Genomic DNA, 21,116 nt, shown 5'->3' with positions numbered 1-21,116 from the left:
GGGCTGGACTGGATGACCCTCGGGGTCCCTTTCCCACTCGACCTCCCCCTGAGGCCCATTCGGGGACGCCTGGCCGCTCTCCCTTCCCACTTCCCCTGAAGCCACACAGCCGGCCTCCTCAGTTGGAGCGGGCGGGGAAAAGGGAGCCGAGGAGGCCGGTGGGAGGAGACGCGCCGCCGCCGGCTGCCGAGCGAGCTTCTCCCGCCGCCTCCTGACGCGATCACGGGGCGCCGCCGCGGGCCTGGCCGAGCAGCTCCCGGAGGCCGTGGCCCTCGCACCATGCCCGGGGCGCGGGAGAAGACGCTCCTCCCCGGCTTGCAAGGCCTCCGGTAGAGGAGCCTGTACGAGGAGGCGCGTCTCTTCCCCTTTCTCCTCCTCTCCTTTTCGGCGTCCGCGGCCGAGCCCCGCCTCTCAGCCGGGCTGGGCGGAGGCAGAGCCAGCCCGGCAGCATGTGCTGAAGGCGCTGGGTGCTGGCCGAGCCCAGCCGCGTCTCCCTCTTCCCCTTCCTCCTCCTGCCGCTTTGCTTGCGAGGGACCCAGCACGGCCCGATGGCTACGGAGGCGGCGGCGGGGCCCAGCGCCCGCCTGCCTTCGTCGCCCGCGCGGAGGGACTTCTACTGGCTCCGCTCGCTCGTCGCCGGAGGTAAACACGGAACAATCCTCTTTATTTGGTGGGCAGGGGTGGCGAGGCGAGGGGGCCGGCGGTCGCTTGGTGCTCGCACTACACCCCCCCCAAAAAAGAAAAATAAATGTTTTGTGACGCCCGGCTGCTTTTCCCTTTTCGAGGGAAGCTCGGAATCTCTTTAACTCTGATCCGTGGAATTCCCACGATACGCTCGTCTTGGGTTTTTTGCTTACACGCGCCCACCGCGTTGCCCTTGACTCCGTTTGCTCTGCGACTTAGGCTCTCGTCGCTCTTCAAGGCTGCCTACTGTAGAGTTGAGAACCGAGGCGGAGCTTGTTCCTTGAAGGAGAAGATATACTTATAGCAGCGACACCTGTCCCGGGGTCGGATTCTGCTCTGCTTTGCCCCGAGTCCTCCTTCCTCCCCGAGCTTTCTTGGTATAAATAGTAGAGCTGATACGGCAGACTTAATGAAACTCTGAAAGATAGTGTCTATTTCCTAAGAACTTGACATGCATACCTGTATCTGTTCCCTAGGTAAGAAAGAGACATAATGTACTACAGGCAAACATCTTGAACCCTGCTTAATAACTGTTATCAGATTAATTGTAAGCAGAATCAACAATAAGCATAAGACAGCAGCTTGCTTTCCCCCCTAACCTTGAAAGATCTGACGTTCAAAGGTTATTTAAATGACAGTTGTTAAAGTGGTGCCAGCTTTTGTATCATTTGTAGTTGATCTGACTTGGAAGTTGAATGATACAGCACAGATGCTGCATAAGGCTTGGTGGTATGGTGATGGTTGAGAGTTAACATCTTGATACAACTTCTTTGTGTGAGTTGGACCTTTAGCAGAAGAAGATACTATAAAAGAGCTGATCCATAATTACTGCTGAGCTGTACCAATATTTAGTGATTGATTTGGAAGGGCTGGAGTTGGTGAGCCTTATGAAAAAGTATTTGATGCCTTGATCTACTTGGCAAAGATACCTCTATACTTGCAATAAATTAAATAAATAAGTACACTACCTATAATGGGTTCTCTGTCTGCTGAATCACATGCCCATATTTCAAAAGAGTAGTCCTGTAGTACCAAACACTGTTAAGGTTTAATAAGATTCTTTATTGTTTTCATATGACCAGGAGTGTTAGGTTTTTCACAACTTGGAGGAGATATTAGGAAACTGAATCTCCACCGTAATGTGAGGCATTCCTGGAAATGAACATCAGCATATATAGTACAATGAATCAGCTTTATGTTGCTAAAAGAAAATGGAACAGAATGGGAAACCTTGTGCATAGATTGCATAACATGACTACTTTGCCAGAGAGATAATGCCCACTGAGTGAGGGAGGCCATGCTTTTCAGGTATGGGATGAACCTTGAAAAGATAAAACTTTAAAAATAACTCGCTGAATGTTTGACATGCTGTAACATTTGGCAGTCAGCAAACAGAGTTGTTCATTTTTGTCTCTGAAAGGTGTTGCGGGATGCTGTGCCAAAACAACCATTGCTCCATTGGATCGAGTAAAGATTTTGTTACAAGCCCATAATCGTCATTACAAAAATCTTGGTAAGACAGTTTTCGTGTATTTTGCATTCTTGTATTTGTAAGGGAAGTATATTTCATTTTCAATTTCCTGCAATATTGTCAGCAAATACAGCATTTGGAGGCAAATTTGTGTTTAATCCCTGTGCTTTTCAATGAGATTTCAAAGTTAAATTTTGCAAACCTTGAATTTGAAAGATAGGGTTGATACTGTTTTTTTCTCCACAGGTTAGATATACAGGCAGTGACTGTTTGTGCGGGGGTTCCATTCTCCCTCCCCGTGTGTCATGCAGCGCATATAAGTGGGCCTAACATGGTCACTGGCAGCACCTTATAAAAATGGCCGACTTTCTTTAAAATTAATGTTGCCAGGTATTCTTTTCAGAGCTGGAACCCACATTTAGCCTAAACATGCATTTGGAGACTCACTTCTTCATGATTCTCCTTTTTTTTATGGTGCTAGTCATGGGCATAGCCAGGATTTTTGTTTGCGGGGGGGCAGCCAAAGTTGAGTTATTGTTTTTTTAAGGAGATCGCCCCCTAAAGTAGTTGAATTTTTTGGGGAAATCACAGGTAAAAATACCTGTGTTGGGGGGGGGAATCCTACTCACCCTTGCCTACACCCATGGTGCTAGTTCTGCTATTGCAATCCACTTTAGGTCAGGCTGCAGTCTGGTAACAGATGCTAGTGTTTGAAAATCCAAAAATTGAAGGTATAGTTTGACTCCTGTATTCTGATGCATAGTGAATGGAAGCCAGTAAACCCAATAAAAATTCAGATCATACTTAAGAGCATGGGGGAGATGTTCACGATGCCGTATTTTAAGGTTAAGCTTCTCTCATTTGTTTCCCCATTTTGTATGACAGAATTAACATTGGCTTAGTATGATTACCAGTAGCCTTGTCTGAGGCCCTCAGCTGTGGGGACTTCACTCATTCTCCTCTCCAACTGCACATTGTCACTGACCTCACATGGATGTTGGAAAATCCCATTGAGTTTGAGTTATTTCACTCACCAAGGAGTGAACATAGTGGCACTTACTGTATTTACTCGAATCTAATGTGTGCCTTTTTTGGCCAAATCACATTGAGAAAATGAAGTGCACATTAGATTCGGTGGCACATTTACATTCGCCAGCAAATACTTTTTTTGGTTTCAAGGTTCTGAAAATTGTGGTGCTCATTAGATTTGATGGCACATTATACTCAAGTAAATATAGTACTATGTAAGATTGAGAGAAGAGAGGCAAACCCGTAGTTTGCACACACTTCAACTTGATTGCCAAGTTTAGCTGAAATTGGTAAATGTTTTAGCACAATGTGATGAAAGAAGTTCTAATGACACTCTATATTAAGAGGTCCTAATATGATATTACTTTGTCCAAATTGCCAATATGGTATAATGTAGCCCCACCCAAAAAAGAATGCTTCTGTGTTTATTATAATTTTTTAGATCAGTTTTAAAATGTTTTGATTAACTGAAAAGGAGCCCCATTTAAATCAGTAGATTAAAACAAACCCTATTTTTTAATACATATGCTGATAGAAACTGCAGTTAGTGAATACTCCCTTAACAGGTGTTTAGTTTGGTATGTGTGTGAGAGAATGGGGAATGTTGCTAAGAAAATCTGGTATAGTACTTGTGTGCATAAACTAAAAACAGAGGGTTTTCTGTAGGAAGGTAAGTGGAAAGCAAATGCAATCTTTTTATTTGATTCTAGCATGCTGAGGGTGTATTTGTTGCAGGCTTGCAAACATTCTAACTACATGTGTCCCTGAACACAGCAAGGTTTGTAGAAATTAGGTGAGGCTGAGTAAATATCAGCACAGACTGTTTGAGCAAAGTCCTCCTCCACTGTTTATATGCCATTATCAGATGTCATTTTTCCTTCCTCCCAAGTTTTGAGATCCGACTTTCCCTTTTTATTTCTTCTTCCAGTTACTGTTTCGGGGGGTTGTTTATAGAAATTTTGATTTAGTCTCTCATTTGTCCACTCACCATTTCTCTTCACTTTTCGGTTCTTTCAGCCTGTTTCTATCATTCCTCCTGCCCAGCTTCCTGAACATGCTGTTTATCTTATGATAAAATCTTCTTGTACTTTGTTGGATCGTTTAGCTATCGCTTTTCTGTTGGTTGTCTGATCATTTTCTTCTTGTTTTCATCCTTTATTCATCACAGGCGTGATCTCTACATTGCGTGCTGTTCCCAAAAAGGAGGGCTACCTGGGATTCTATAAAGGAAATGGAGCAATGATGATTAGAATATTTCCATATGGTGCAATTCAGTTTACAGCATTTGGCCAGTATAAAAAGGTAGCTGCATTTAACTTCCCTGATGTCAGCTGTACTATCTGTGGTTGGTTAATATGTATAAATTGACATATTTATTATGTATAACTGCTAGTTGCCTTGTTTCTTTCCCCTCAAAAGAGTGATTTGAGTAATGCAATTTCTTCCAGTTTTTTATGTTTATGCTGTAAACATCAAGACTTTGCAAGTCTAAACATTAGACTTTGCAAGTCTAATTAAAAACTAAAATTGAACAGTATAACAGTAACGATGGGTTGAGTGAGGCCAAATAAACTTGAGCCCAGCAAGAGAAATTAAAGGAGAATCGGCAAGAAAAAGCATTCCTGTTAGGGGCGTCAGGATATACTACAGCATTTTGTGGTCGGACATCACTTGTATAAATTGAAATGTATTATGAATTGCATAAAACTTGTTGAATTTCTTAACACCAGTTACCCTCTCTACATTATGGACATTTATTGACCTATAAATACATAATCTATTTAAGCAAATCATTTTACATTTCATTCTAGATATCATTAAAATGTCAAATATGTATTTGTATGTAAATCACATAATCTGCACAAGTTGGCTCTTTCCGACTTCGATATGAAATGGAGTAACAGGGGAGTATATGCAAGTACAGTGGTACCTTGGTTTAAGAACAGCTTAGTTTATGAACAACTTGGTTTAAGAATGCTGCAAACCTGGAAGTAGGTGTTTTGGTTTGTGAACTTTGCCTTGGAATAAGAATATGTTTTGCTTCCTGTTGAGTGTGTTCCATTTGTAAATTGAGTCCCCCGCTGCAATGGGAAAGCACGCCTTGGTTTAAGAATGCTTTGGTTTAAGAACGGACTTCCAGAACAGATTAAGTTTGTAAACCAAGGCACCACTGTACTGACTTCTAAATACCTGTTTATCCCAAATGCTTACATACTGTATAAGATGGATAACAGCATGTATAAGAGTAGTGTTTGAGATACATCACAGCCTTTTCTTTAGTGGTGTTTACCCTTTCGAATTCTCTGCACCTGGAGAGCTGCCAGGCTGCTTCTCTTTCTGTAGATCAGTGGTTTTCAATCAGTGTGCTGTGGCACCCTGGGGCGCCTTGAATGATGGTTAGGGGTGCTGCATGGTGCTTCTGGGAAGCACCTCTCTTTGGGGTGGCGGGGGCAAGGGGAAGGGTGTCTCCCAAGGAGAGGGGAGAGGAGAGGAGGCTGGGGGAACACTCCACAAGGGAGGGTGTTTGAAAAGGGGTGAGGGGCTGCCATCTCTGCAGGCAAGGGGTGACATAACTGGGCTCCTGAGCCCCACAGGGGTGCCGCAGAAAGAATGTAGTTGGTCAAGGGAGCCGTGGACCCAAAAAGGTTGAAAACCTCTGCTGTAGATCGATGAAGCCTTTTCCCAGCTATTGAGGATATGGAATCAGTGCTATTTGTGCACTTAGGAGCTTAGTGCTGAAACGTGGGGTGGAGGGGAATTCTGAAGTTTGCAGAATTGCAACACATTTTTCAAACATACAAAAAAAACAGTAAACAAAGACAATTAGCTGTTGAAGGATATGATGCATTCCCCCCCCCATATTTGATGTGCTGTGTTTCCCTTAATCAAAACTTTTCTTTTGTAAGACATTGCAAAAAAATCAAAATCAGAAATTGGAGCCCCCAAAGTGGTTCCCATCAGATGTCCCCTTGGTAACTGTCAAGTCTCTTACCTCTCTCATTATTTAATTAAGGGTCTGGGGACTTTTCCCCCTTGTTTGTTTAAATGGGAGGATTGTCTGCTTTGGGGATGTTGCCTGCTTTCTTTTTTGTTTTTTTGGTGGTTTAGTTGTTTTGCCTGGGTTCCTTTGTTTGGTTATGACAATGGGAGGGATGTCTGAGCATTGCCAGCTTTTCTGTGTAATGGGTACTTTGTGGTGCCTGCAAGATTCTTTGATTTCAAAAGGCTCTCCCAGGCCTGAAACAACTTCTGATCTATGGGAAGAAAGAAAGTGTATGACAAATCCTAGCACTACAGGAAACCAATAAATAAACCAATAAAATAAAAATAAGACTGTAGTACTGTCAGACAGCAAGAACTGGCATTGCTATAACATAAACCAAAATTAAAATAGTTTATTAAGATATCAGTTGTATATAAATACCTTAAAATAAAATAAATATAATGGTGTTGTTTTGCCACTCTGGTTGCCTTTGGTAGGAAGGGTGGGATATAAATTAAATAAGAAATACCGGTATATTAAAGTAGTGTTGAGGCTGCTATTTAAAATGTAGTCAGAAGCATTAAATCATTTGTGTTTGTTTTCAATCTACTGACTGACCAGTGAAGCTCACTTAAAGTGTGCTGAAGGATGATTGTTTTTTCACTCTATAAATTTGATCTTTTCATAGATGATAAAGCAGAAGCTTGGCATTTCTGGGCATATTCACCGGTTAATGGCTGGATCCATGGCAGGTATTTCCGTCTTATGCATACTTAACTATTCTTTTGTTTTGCTTGCCAGTCTTTAAATTGCAGTTTAGTAATCAAAGTCCAAGCTAAAGGCTGTTGTCTTTAATCAGTTAAAGTTAATAAAATAGATAATAGAATCATAGAATTGTAGAGTTGGAAGGGACTACGAGGGTCATCTAGTCCAAACGCCTGCAGTGCAGGAATCCCTTTATCCACGTGGTGCTCGAACCCTGAGATTAAGAGTCTCCTAACAGCATCCAAATCCATTTGCATGATCAGAAGTGGCTATAAAACTTTCTGAACAAGAAAGCTGTGGTTTACATGCTCCCCCACTCTTTCCTGATGGCTGTAGCAAGCAGGGCATACACAAGTATGTAGTCAGAATTCCTTTCCAGTGGTAGCCAGTGGTAACATGCTTCTGAGAAGTTCACAAAAAAGGCATGTGTTCTTCATCTTTGGCTAGTCAGAGGGTCGTGGTTGCATTTTTGCTTACCCTAGCTATTAGCCAGTCATAATTCCACATTTGCATAGTCCCCTTTTTAAAAAGCCATTTAAGATGTCTTGCATGATGAAATACTTGGATTTTATCTTTCCCAAGTCCATTGCTAATCAATTTCATTTGGGTATTCTTGAATGCTAGTATTAAACAGGGAGAAATATCTCCCCACCCCAATTATAGTTTGTTAGGCATCTTTTCCCTTTACATAAGAGTACACAAAACTGCAACACGTGGAAATAATTTCACAAGGAACTACATATTCATGGTCTCTGAAATTTATGTATAAGCCGAGGAATAGAAAGGGGTAAGAGAGAGAAATAAAAAGGAGAAGGAAATAGAAAGGGAAATTCACTGCCAAGAAATTATGGGGTAGCAGTAACACCTTTCCTGGTGTAGCTGGCAGGGCACATCTAGTGCAGATGGAGATCTAATGTATTATATAAGAAATGAGCACATGAACAGTCTTCACATTTTTAGGTATACTACAAGAGTGGTCTGGATAATATTAATATGGAAGGAAGAATAAAAACACACTGAAATGTGCAATCTGAATGTTAATTTTAGGTTTTGTATTAGTGGTGCTAACACCAATGTAGTTTGAGCATTAGAAATGCAGAGAAAACTTCCACGGTTCTTGTTTCATTTCATTTGTATACTGCCTTTCTTTATTACTGTACACAAGTTGGTTTACAAGCTGAAGAAACAACAAAGATCTCACAACTTATTAACAACTTGATCCAATACAAAAATGTCAGAATTAAACATAACTTTAAAAGAGACTTGTATCAAATAAAGTAATATTCAGTAACCCATTAGAATATAATACCACACAATAAAATAAAATTAAACATCAGCAAAAAATAATTAAACAGAAATTCACTCTTAATAATTATAATAATTAATTTCTAAACTCTAATCAGTTAAAAATGAAAGCAAGTCACAGTGCATAAATTAACAAAACAAATTGAGAAGCAAAGACGCATAAAATTACCCCCCCCCCCCAATAGTCATCCTTCTAGCACTAGGGGGGGAAATTCCTTTGCATCAAGGCTATGGGGGGGGGATGCCAAGAAAAGTCTGTTGTAATGCGTCTTTTCGAAGTAGCAAAGATAAACATTATGTGGAAAACTTTCCACCCTGGATTTCCTGAGTCTTGTGTAATTCAAATCTTGGTAGTAACTCTTTATTGGTGGATAATTGCCTTAGTCTCCTTTAAGGAAAAAACAACTAGACTGAAGCAGCGGGGAAAACATGATTTCAGCTATTCAAAACACAAGTGCCCTTCATCCCAGGCATTTTGAGAACAAAGGGATTTAAGCCTTCCAAATGCAAAAGCAGGAAAAAGTACCAAACACATATGGTTATGCTGGCTTCATTTCCTGGGGGTGGGTGGGGATAGTGTGCTAGTTTAAGCATATGAAACATGCACATTTTAAAAGTGACATTCTTTTTTTCTAAGTTGCAGTGATTTTAAGGAAGCAGCTTAGTTCTTAACCAGAGTGTCTGTGACTTAACTGATTCCTTAAAGTTCTGCATTACGTCATTCATTCCTGTGTGCAGCCTCTCTGATTTTAGCATGTTACTTGCATAAAAATTATCTGTGTTCCCAACTCTTTGGAGAAGTTACTTATAAGCATGAAAGTACAAGTCCTCCAAATGTGAAAACAAGGTTGAGTTTAAAAAATCACCCTCTATTTAAAGGACCCTTTGTGTTTTTCTGTTAGCGATGTTCTTGATATTGGCATGTCACAACTGTGTTGCCCAGTTCAGGTCGTATTTGTGTTTTTTTTGTTTTGAAGGTATAACTGCAGTAATTTGCACTTACCCTCTTGACATGGTGAGAGCACGTCTGGCATTCCAAGTAAAAGGGGATCACACATACACTGGAATTATTCATGCATTCAAGACCATTTATACAAAGGTAGCTTGTTTATCTCTTTTGTTTTGGTGCTATTGTGTTGCTGGTTTCTGAGGCTGACAATTTTTTAAAAAAATCAAACACTTAAGGATCTTGAAACAGCTGTTCTGCGTAAACATCTCTCGCTCTGTTCTGCTGTTTGTGGGCAGATGTTGATAGCTGCATATTGGGAGAAGACTGGCAGAGAGAAAAATACAGTTTTGAAAATGATACTGCTCATGAGATTTGATAGTGGTTCACAAAATAAAACAATAGAAACATTTATATTTTAAAAGTTATGATTATCTGTCAGCCCTCTTGTGTGGCTGTGCCCTAGAATGCACCCTAAATCATAGTAACAAACATAACCATTCCCAGTAAACCGCAAGATCGGCAAAACAAACAGAACAAGAGCATGCAATAGAAAAAAAAATCATACTCTTAAGTCATCAACTCTTTCGAAGTACAATAGAAGACACAGTATTGTCTTTTTGGGAGAGAGTTTCAGAGCAGTGAGGCTGCCTCAGAGCACTAAACTAGGTGCACACATGCTTAATAAACATGTATACCTGTGTACCTCCAGGAGCAACTCCACCCCCGTCATTCTGAGATCCACAACTGGGTTTGTCCCTGAAAGTTTGGATCAGATCACAAAATTTGCTTATAAAGAGACACCTTTAAAAAAAAAAACCTGACCAAAAGGAAAAGTCTGATTTCATTTACTTGTGCAAAACATCACTCTAATCTAATGTATATGTGCACTTTGTACTCAGTGCAATTAAATATTTGTTGTTTGTTTGTTCTTTTCATCATTGGCTTACTCCAAAAGGAAGGTGGTTTGCAAGGATTTTATCGCGGGCTTACACCAACAGTTGTAGGAATGGCTCCATATGCAGGTGAGTTGAACTTGAATGAGAGTCTTTCCCAGTGAACCTCTTGGTGTTTAATTTTGTTTTACAAAACTGTTCACATTGCTGCTGTTAAAATAAAAATTGCACATGTTTAGCGGTGCTAGGATTTGCGTAGATACCAGCAGAGAAGGTTGCTGCTCGAAATTTATTATATAATTATAGTGACTTGTTTGTGGAACATGCCCCCCAACTAGTACAGATGTACACTGAGAGCCATCTATAAAATGCTCTACTGACTGTCCTTAGTTGTCCTAACAGTCTGAAAGATCTGCATAAGCACAAAATCACTGGTAAAGTAACCAACTATTACAGACTGTTAACAAAAATGGAAATATGCAGTCTTATAGCCATATGGAGTCTCTTTTTTCTTTGAATTTTAAATGGTAATCTTGACATCTATTCCACTATGCATTCTATAATTTATAAGGGTTGTTTTTGCACCAGTCTATCTGCACTTGTATATTCCTCAATTCTGAAACCAATTGTACAGTTCCTGTTGCCTTTTGTCTTGACAGCTAGTGTTGCTTTTGAGTATCTCCTATCACTTTTTTCTTTCATCTGTAGTGGGGAAGGTAGTTTTCTAATATCAATACATGTTTCACTGCACCTGGAATAGACTGAAAGGTGTAGCATGGCGTTACATATTCATTTCCTTTCCAGAAGCATTTTAACTCTTTCCCATAACACCCATTTGAAGTTTTTCTCACCTGCCTATCTATCAGTACTAAGTGCCTTCAAGAACCCCAGCCTGGTTCTTATCATTAGATCCCTCTGCTGAGCCCCTCACTCTTCCAAAGTAAAGATAGAACTCTTCTCATCCTTAGGCACCTATTTATTTTTTATTTGGGTTCTGGATTCCTGTGACCCTTCTTAATTTCTGGCAGGTAGGGACCTTACCTACCCTGTTGCTTAGTATAGCACCTCTTTCTGACTTTCCACTGTGCAAATTACTTATAGACAACCTCCTGGCCTCCCCCCTTAACTCTCTCTTAGACTGGTTCCCTTTAGCCAGAGCTTACCAACCTTCCTTCTGCTTGCTATTTCGTTTACCACAACTACTCCCCTGCAAAGTTTCTCAGCCCATAGTTACCCATTCTTGCCCTCTCCTATTCACCATCAAGCTTCTTCCTCCATATTTGGCCCCCTGCTTCTGTATATGCACATGGTCTCCTTCTCCCATACACACATGCTTCTTCCTTCTCTCTCTCTCTCTCTCTCTCTCTCTCTCTCTCTCTCTCTCTCTCTCTCTCCTCACACACACATTTACAGTGGTACCTCAGGTTAAGTACTTAATTTGTTCCGGAGGTCCGTTCTTAACCTGAAACTGTTCTTAACCTGAAGCACCACCTTAGGTAATGGGGTCTCCTGCTGCCACGCCGCCGGAGCACGATTTCTGTTCTCATCCTGAAGCAAAGTTCTTAACCCGAGGTACTATTTCTGGGTTAGCAGAGTCTGTAACCTGAAGCGTATGTAACCTGAGGTACCACTGTACATTCTTCGGTTCCCAAGGTGCTACTTTGAGGCAAGCCTCGAGGTCTCTTCAAAGCACCATAGAAACTGTGGTGCCTGGTGCACCTCACACCCCAATTAAAACTCTGAAAATACACGTCCCAACATAATTCCCACATCCCGGATACTTTGTGCCAGATTGCGGTGTTGGTGTCAGATGCAAGTGATAAACAAAAATGAAGATTGATTCTTCAATACATACTTGAAAACAATTTCACAATGTGACTATCCTCAAACAGAGAAGATGTGACTCAGCTATGGCTAAGCCAGAGCTTTCCAGACTTTTCATGTTGGTGACAGACTTTTCGTGACACAGTAACACAGTTTTACTAGCAAACCAGAGGTTAAACTCACCCCTTTCCAGCCCCGGGAGGAGCACAGGGAGCATTCACGTGACATACCTACACACTACAGCCAACACACTGGTGTTGTGACACAGTTTGGAAAGCTCTGATGAGTATCATTGATTTTTTTCCCTCCATGAGGAAAGAGCTTGGTGCAAGCTCTACACTCCTTTTTATATATGAGTTTTAACTGTTCTTAACCTTTGGTTGGATTGTGCCTTTGTTGTTTATGTAGCTTGTTGTGGTATTGTTTCCATTAAAGTTACATTTTTCCCTTTCAGGTTTCCATTAAAGTTACATTTTTCCCTTTCAGGTTTCTCATTTTTTACCTTTGGTACCTTAAAGAGTGTGGGACTTGCCCAAGCGCCTACCCTGCTTGGGAAGCCTTGCTTAGATAATCCTGATGTCTTAGTTTTGAAAACTCATGTAAATTTGCTGTGTGGTGGCATAGCTGGAGCAATAGCACAGACAATATCGTAAGTTTTTCTAGTATTTTACTGCACTGAATTGTTAGGATAGCTTGCATTAGTATTGTAAGTAAACAAAATTCCTACCTTGGAAATCATGAAATTTTAATTTCGTCATAATCTAAGGCATCAGCCACACCTTTGTGGTATGGGAAGAAAGCCTATTGCTCAATTTAAAATGGGGCAATAATGCCCCAGGCAAAAAGAAAATTTCATACTTTAAAAGTAAAGAACAGTATATTATGGCATTTGACACCAGAGATAGCTATTTTCAGGTCTCACCCTATGTTTTGTGATTGCATTTTTAAGGTTTCAAACTGTTTTTTGTATTGTATCTTAAATTGTTGTAATTCACCGTGGAACCTTAGGCTGCTGCTGTTGCTGCTGATCATGATGATGATAGATGCTGCTGACAGCATATTGTATTCTGCAAAAGTTTTTGAAGGCTGCAACTCTTGAGTTGTAGACCTAGACATAGCTTTTATTCATTATGACTTCCTTCAAAAACATTTGAACTGATCGGTTTGTTTATTGATAAGAGTGCAGTCCATTAGGCAACTGCTTTCTCTTGTCAATTTAGTAAAACTGTACTATTCCAGCTGGAAGTTGGAAAATCATAATCTTTATACAGCAGTGATAATGTGAGTTATAATAACTTGTATAGCTGTCAAATTAAACCTCTGGGAGGATCAGAGAATGGTTGGAGTACCTCATACTACCAGTTTGCTAAGCCAATCCTATCTGCACTTGATCAATGACTAGAAGTCCCATGTAAGAGCAGTGTACAAATATAATAAAAAAACTAAAAAGCTAGACCCCAGAACATGTTGTTTTCCAAGGAAGGGTTTTAAAAATCCAACTTTAAACATGAGAAAGTAAAACAAACCTTAATAAGGCTACAATCCTATTCCCACTTGCTTAGGAGTAAGCCCTATTGAACTCAATGGGACTTATTTCTGAGTAGAAATGTTTAGGATTGCACAGTAAATATGTATTGTAACATACAATAAATGTTTTTCCAATGTAGTATTTATGAATTACATAGGCTGGCATTTGCATTAAAATGTTTTTTAATTTTCTCAGTTTAAGTATTAGAGTGAGAAAATTAAAACACATTTCTCTATATTCTGACCTATCATTCCTTTTTTCCAAGGAGCTCATGGTAGCATAAATAACAGTTCTCTCCCCATTTTATCCTCACAACAGCCCTGTGTGGTAGGCTAGGCTGAGAATTAATGACTGACCCAAGGCCACCCAATGAGCTTCATGGCTGAGTGAGGATTTGAATCTGGCTCTTATGTAACACTAACTGCTAAACCACACTGGCAATGCAGGGTGTTAAGAATTTTAGATGCTGCTTTAAATATTATAGGTCAGAATTTTTTAAAAAATGAGCTGCAAAGGTGTTTCACACAACTTGATGCCAGTGAGTTCCATTATTTTCCCCCGGCATCTCCTTTTCACATATAATATGTTTAGTTGTGTGGTGGGCAGGTATGTTACATTTTTTTGTCCTTTAAAATATTGGGACTTTGTTGGGACAAAGTTAGTTACTATGGTGTCAGTAAAGGAGGTGTAAGCATGTGCTTTCATTGAGAGAGCTGAATACGAGGGACTTAAATGCTTAATTTGGGCTGGATTGTGGCCTTTTTCTGTTTACTTCATCCAGTGCAAATGTGGTATTGAGCCTTAAACCTTGTTTTTACATAAACCATGTTTAACTTCAGAGATTATATTTCTATGAAACTGAATACATCCTGTAGTTCTTAATATTTGTTTGATTTTTGTGTTATTTTTCTGATAATTTTAAGTAGCATAAACTTGAACCTCCTATTTCCTTGTAAAGGAAACCCTAATGTAAAGAAGTTCATAGTTCTGTAAAAACAGTTTGTGCTCAACATGCAAAAAATTGTAGGCTCTATCCTCAGCATCTCCTTTCTAAAAAAAAAAAATGTGTGGGAGATCTTCGACATTGGAGCTAGGAAATACTTTTGCCTGAGACCTAGGAGAGCTGATTCTAGTCAGAGTAGATACTGTATTTACACGAATCTAATGTGCCATCAAATCTAATGCGCATCTCAATTTTCAAAACCTTGAAACCAAAAAATTATTTGCTGGCGAATGTAAATGCACCATCAAATTTAATGTGCACCCTAATTTTCGTGATGTAATTTGGCCAAAAAAGATGTGCATTAATTCGAGTAAATACGTTAATACTGGGATAGGTGGACTAATGTTCTGATTCAGTATAAGACACCATCAGATGTTCCACACAGTTCTTATTTCTTATATGAATTTCCTTTAACTGTACTTCATTGTGCAAATACTTGCAGCACTGTGGGGGTTTTTTAAATTTTTAATTTATTGAACAACAGAAAGCAGACAATACACACAAAGAAAAAAGCAACAACACACAAAGAAAAACAAACAACAAAATAATGTAAGTTCAACACAAAGAGCTTGTTTTGGGGGAAAAACCCATCTTTTTCTTCCCAGATATCCTCTTGATGTAACACGTAGACGAATGCAGTTGGGAGCAATACTTCCGGAGTCCGAAAAGTGCCTGTAAGTTTCGTTTAGTGCCTTAAATTAAATTGAAAACTGATATCTTATTCTGCTACTTTATAATAGCTCTTTACAATTTTAGCATCCTTTTCTTGTCCTTTGGTTAAAAGATATATATTATTTGCAAAGTTACGAAATTTATACCAGCCAAGGATGCATTTTGGCAAATTTCTACAGTGGTACATTCAAAAAAAGTGGGTAGAGATTTGTTCTCAGTGTATGATCTAATGCATCAGTTTCCTTCCATCACTTCTTATCCTTGATGTAGAGATGGGATTTTGTCAGTTTTTAATAGGCTGTGTCACTATATGAACCATAGTGGACCCACGTTTTCAAAAACAGCAGATGAAAGAGGTCTAAGCTGGTTTCTGGACTGTGTCCCTTCAGACTACAGGTGGGGATTCATTCACATAACAGTTGGTGACGTCTCCATACATAACTGGCATGTCAGGAAGAATTCTCGCCTTAGTCACCCTTCCGAAATCCTGGTTGGTTCTTCCATATAACATGCACATAGAATTGAGATTCAGACCCTTCAATCAAATCCCATCTGCCGTTTAAAGTGATACAGTCCTGAAACAGGCTTCCCATTGCATTTCCACCCCTCCAAAATGATTAACAGTTCATTATGTTGTGCATATCAGAGGCAGTTCAACTGTGACGTAAGGAGGTCTAGTATGCATTCTGGGGTTGCAGAATAGCAGCTCTGAGCCACAGGCCACAAATTAGAAATGAAGACTTCTTGATGCATTATGGCTAGAGTTCTCAACAAGCCTTTGGTGATTTTTGTCCTAATCGTTATCGAACTTGAACTTTAAAAATACGTTTTATTGTTAAATTGCTTCAGGATGTTTTGTGGAAAGCGATTGATTGATTGATTGATTGATTGATTGATTGATGTGGGTGTGAAGGCCCAGGACTTCTCATACACTATTCCTCATCTCCTGTTTTCATCTCTCTTTAAATTGCTGACAAGAAACAGCCTGCTACAAAACTAAGGCAGTTATGCTTTTTGAGGTTGCAACCCTATACAGTATGCATTTACCTGGGAGTGAGCTCCACTAAGATAACTGGATCTGAGGAAGCATCGATAGAATTGCTCTGTAAATTTCATAAATATGCCAAATACAACAATCTTACTGGTTTATTACTTTATAAATAATACATTTTGTTACAGTACAGGTCAGATAAGAAAATGAATATTGCATAGATTTCTTAAGGGAATAAATGTTTTCCTCATGACTCCAAATTTTCCAGAAAGTTTACATTTTTGGGTAGTGCTCTATGCAATTTTTACTAATTTCCATGTAACTTTTCCGGGAGACTTCCTGGTGGATTTTGTTGCTTGTTATGGTGGATTGTGTCCTAGTTCGTAAGTAGGAGATGTGGGACAGCTGGATTTTCAACCTAAAGCAACAAATATTTGTGCCTTTTCTGCATGCTGTATTTCTTACGTCCTTTCCATATGTTAACAAAGAGACCTAATCCACAACTTGACAGTTTTGCATCCTCCTTCTAACAACCATCTTGCTTTCCCCCCCAATTCCAATTTCCTGTGCTGCACGTGTGAAAACATTTTGTAGCAATTTTTAGTAACCAGGTTGTAAAATTTAAATATTGTGTAGTAGTTTCTAGATTTTTAAACCATTATTGAAAATGAATAGTAAAGCTTTCATTTTAAGTATATTAAAATTTACTCTGTTCTGTTTCTAGTACAATGGTACAGACACTGAAGTATGTTTATGGAAATCATGGAATACGAAGAGGATTATACCGAGGATTATCCCTGAATTATATTCGGTGTATTCCTTCACAGGCTGTCGCCTTCACCACCTACGAATTTATGAAGCAGTTCTTGCACCTCAATTGAAGACTCTTAAATTTTATTGAAAAACAATTCTTGTTTTTGTATTGTATTTATCTGTGAAAATTCCCTTGGGAATCACTGGTTCTTGTAGTGCTCTCTTTACCAGAAGAAGTATAGCATGTAAATGGGACAGAAGTTGAATAAGTTCTTTGTTATGCATACATACGGTGTGGAAGGTCACTGATGGAAATAAAAATAAATTGGGGTATTTACTGTGAAAAGTAAACCAATTTTAGGAGTTCCAAATGATTGTTTTTTTAAAAAAAACAACCATTTCAATAGGTTTGCTTTCATTTTTTTAATTGGAGAGTTTAAGTATCTGCTTTTCTAAAGAGTTGACAATATACCTTAACTAAAACATAAAAGTAATTGTAGATCCGCTTGGAAACCCATTTCAATGAATTCACTTTGACTTGCTTTCATGCAATTAAGTTTAAGGTTCTGCTGTGCTTCTGCAGTTAACATGCCAATTACTTCAGAATTTATTAATGTAACCTCATTCATGGATTACAGTCCCTTCATTTTATTTTCAGATTTTCTAGTAGCTAGAAAGTATATAATTTCACAATTTATTTCCATGATACAGATCTCCCTGAGTGGGAACTCAAAAGTGGTGCTCGGTTTCTTCCAAGGGGTTTGCAATACTTATTTTTTGTCTTTGAACTGTTCATAATGTTGCTTTAGAAACTTCTGTTAGAGGTTGGAGTAGATGTGATATAGAAGATCATGTGATGTTTGGGGGCTTGCTTTTAAAATTGGGAAAGTGGTGCTCTAGGAGGCTGTGTTTAGGCCTTTCCTGCAGTTTATCGACCCCCCCTTGCCCCACAATAAAGCTGATACAAGCTTCATGGGATGCAGGAGAGTAAGAAACAGCATCTCTGAACTTCAAATCAGCCACATGGAGTTCTTGGATATAAAGCAAGCATAGGTGATTGTTGTCATGCATCTCCCATTTCATTTCTATTTTGCCCCTAGAACACTTTGTCATTAAGCTCTGGGAACTGTTTTCAAGAAAATAAGTCTAAAGCCTTATTAGACTCCTGGAATTCCATGACCTTTTGGATACTGGATCTTACTTTTCTATATGACGCACCTCCCCATTCTAGTCATGCCTACTCAGAAGTAAGTCCCACTGAATTCAGTGGAGCTCTCAGGTAAACGGGTACAGGCAGTAGCCTAAAGAAGCCTATCTTAATCCAGCACTATCCAGCAGTTCTCAACCTGTGGGTCCCCAGATGTTGTTGGACTACAACTCCCATCATCCCTGAGCTCTGGCCTTGCTAGCTAGGGGTGATGGGAGTTGTAGTCCAACAACATCTGGGGACCCACAGGTTGAGAAAGGCTGCTTGAAACCCTTTCATGCCATTTCTCACTTCTCTCTGATGTGTCTGCATCACCTGACCCCTCTGCTTTCCATGTGTTTGAGGGGGAACTTTTACAGTGGGGCAGCTTCCTGATGCATATATTCACCCTCCAATGCATAGAAGGTGGAGAGTCTGGGGGAGGGGACATGCGGGGGAAAGAGGTAAAGTCTTACTCCCCCTTCTCACAAACATGAGCAATTGCACAGTTGTTATGTGATTGATTAATTAGGAAACATATTTAACTTGTTTTAAGCTGCTGTTGATTTGGATTTGATTGATATGATTCAGTACTTCTACAATGGTAGGGGGCATGAGGAAACAGAAATGAACTTTATGGGTCCAATATTAAAAGTACACAGGGCTATTGAAAGTTGAGGTTCTCCTACAATTTATAGCAGTCTTCACGAAGCTGGGGGCTGATGGGAGTTGTATTTGGCACCAGGTTGGTTAAGGTTGATTGATAGCACTTCATCTAATGCTGTATATATATGAGTAAGCAGGGTCCTATCCTCGCATGGGTTTTGTTTTGGTCAGATTGAGAGCATCTAAAACATTTTGCGTATGGACCAAGATGCGCACACTTCTGCTGGAAGGTTAATGAATACTTTTACTACAAGGCCACCTTTCTGAAACAAGCAGGAATTTGCAGCTTTAACTACTTGCTATGTTTCCCCCATGCAGCCTGTATTACAAAGATGAAGAACCTGTTCTTCTCCAGATGTTGTTGGACTCCCAACTCCAGTAAAAACAGTGATCCGGGATGAAAGTTGTAGTCACAAAGTTCTGGGGGGGGGGGGCATAGGTTCCCCATCCCTGCTGTATATTCTACTGCACTGAGTGATTTTCTTCTTCTGTGCCTTCTATTATGGCTCCTCTGCTAATAGGATGCAACTTTATTAATTCTTCACTTATCTCTCAACCTTGAAAAAATCCTACCCAACAGTGGGAGCTTGGGCTTTTCAGTAAAGTTCTAGCCACATTGCATGATGACATGGTGGCATATCCTATTTTGCTGTTTGAGGCTGTCTGTGCCACACCCCCCCACGCTGGTGCAGAAGCATCAATGCTGATTTCCAGTAAGATTTTGCAGTGCTGGCATTGCTTCTCCCCCAGTGGTGGAGGTGGCAGGGCTTCCACCCTGAGGTAGCGGCATCACCCCACCTAATGGCTGGCCTGGCGCTGAGATTACAGCTTTGCTGTCCACTGTTGGTTTGGCTCTGTCTTTTTTTTCAAGAGGACCTGCCCACTTGTTGCAACAAATCCTACCTATTTTGCCTATTGGTTTTATGGATAGGTCAGTTTTAGGAAGCCTAGATAAGTGTCTTCCCTTTCAATAGCAGCCTTCCAATTTCACCTTCCTATTGCTAGGAGCAATTTGTATGTCTTGGTTATTTTTTAAAAATGGGTTTATTTGATTAAGAGAGTCTGATTTTGCCAAACTTAAATGCTAAAGCTTTTGCAACACTTCTCAAAATGTTTTATGTAAAGCAATATAATTTATTTTTTTGTAAATATTGTATATGGAGTATGAAACTGGTAAGAGCTATGTTACCAAATCTAGCAGCAGCTGTAAAAATCGCTTTTAGTAATAGTCCATAGCTGGGACATAACAAGTTCTGTGGTTTGGCATTTTTTATTTTATTGAAATATGTGTCTTTTGACATTTGATATTATTGTCCAAGAGATGTATCTATTTTATTTTGAACTGAAATGTCTTGAATAGCAATATGACTAAGCATACCAGCCAATATAAAAGCATGTGTTTGGAATTTTATATTTTTTTCTGTTTTATGCAGTTTTAAAATGTTTGATGAAACAATATTAAAGTGACTGCAGCTAATCTCTGGCCTTATTTGCAATTTTTTAAAATGAAAACTTACAAAGGTGTACTGTATCTTCTAAACATCTTAAAATTTTTAAAAAGTATGATCATTAAGAAGACAATTGAGGCTTTTATACAAAAAAAACCCCTTTGCATCAAAGTTCATGTGCCACAAATTACCCAGTAGAACTTACTTCTATAAGTAACTGCTCAGAATGGCAACAACATAGTTGACAATATTGCTTGCTTTTCTTGGGCTAACTGTGGAGCTTTCTTTCATTCTTGTAATCCGCTTTTCTCTTGAATGTTTGGCCCCTTTCCAGTGGCTTAGTAAAGTTACTATTGGAGAATAGTGTGTAGATCCTGTATTCACTAAATTTATAATCAAACACTTTTTTAAAAGACTTTTTATAACTATGAAATGTAATGGATTTCATGTGACAATCGTGCTTTTGAAAGATACTTAGCATTTTTACTGCAAATAAGAAACGTTAAAAAGTTTCTGGCTTTTTCATATTCCTTTTTCCTAATTTAATAGTGGACAGACTGTATTCAGACATGCTAAACCTTGGTTTTAGCATTATAAGAATGAGCCTGGCCTCCACGCTGGGCTCAAATGTGTTCCAAATGGCTGTAAGGAGGAGATAAGAACCCCCCCTGCATTATGCACAATATCATAAGCCATTGCACACAAAACACCCTGCTGTTCAATGCAGGGATAGCTTAGCTGTTAGAGCATGAGACTCTTAATCTCAGGGTCATGGGTTTGAGCCCCACATTGGGTCAAAGATTCCTGCATTTGGAGGCGGTGGGACTAGATGGCCCTTGTGGTCCCTTCCAACTCTACAGTTGTATGACTATGGAAAAAAAAATCCTACTAATAATATTGGTGGCATGTGTATCCCACACCTGTATACATGTCCTGCAAATTTCTATTGCAAAAAAGTTTCCATTG

General features: G+C 39.6%; 1 protein-coding gene across 1 annotated transcript; it reads left to right on the top strand.

Annotated features, from left to right (window-relative positions):
• The first annotated feature begins 161 nt into the window (after positions 1-161).
• SLC25A16 (solute carrier family 25 member 16) lies at positions 162-17,205 on the top strand. Its single transcript, XM_053388445.1, has 9 exons — positions 162-642; positions 2,105-2,197; positions 4,353-4,486; positions 6,856-6,919; positions 9,215-9,336; positions 10,142-10,208; positions 12,390-12,552; positions 15,040-15,108; positions 16,822-17,205. Exons 1-9 carry the CDS (start codon positions 549-551, stop codon positions 16,976-16,978), a joined length of 963 nt encoding a protein of 320 aa, XP_053244420.1. The 5' UTR covers positions 162-548; the 3' UTR covers positions 16,979-17,205.
• The last annotated feature ends 3,911 nt before the right edge of the window (positions 17,206-21,116 follow it).

This window comes from Podarcis raffonei, chromosome 5 (assembly GCF_027172205.1).
Source record: "Podarcis raffonei isolate rPodRaf1 chromosome 5, rPodRaf1.pri, whole genome shotgun sequence".
NCBI classification, from domain to species: domain Eukaryota; kingdom Metazoa; phylum Chordata; class Lepidosauria; order Squamata; family Lacertidae; genus Podarcis; species Podarcis raffonei.
This window is presented reverse-complemented; position numbering and strand designations above follow the sequence as displayed.

Coding starts and splice junctions, on each gene's coding strand:
- SLC25A16 (XM_053388445.1), top strand. CDS start 549: ATGGCTACGGAGGCGGCGGCGGGGCCCAGCGCCCGCCTGCCTTCGTCG. Junction 643..2,104: donor CCGCTCGCTCGTCGCCGGAG/GTAAACACGGAA, acceptor TGTCTCTGAAAG/GTGTTGCGGGATGCTGTGCC. Junction 2,198..4,352: donor TCGTCATTACAAAAATCTTG/GTAAGACAGTTT, acceptor TATTCATCACAG/GCGTGATCTCTACATTGCGT.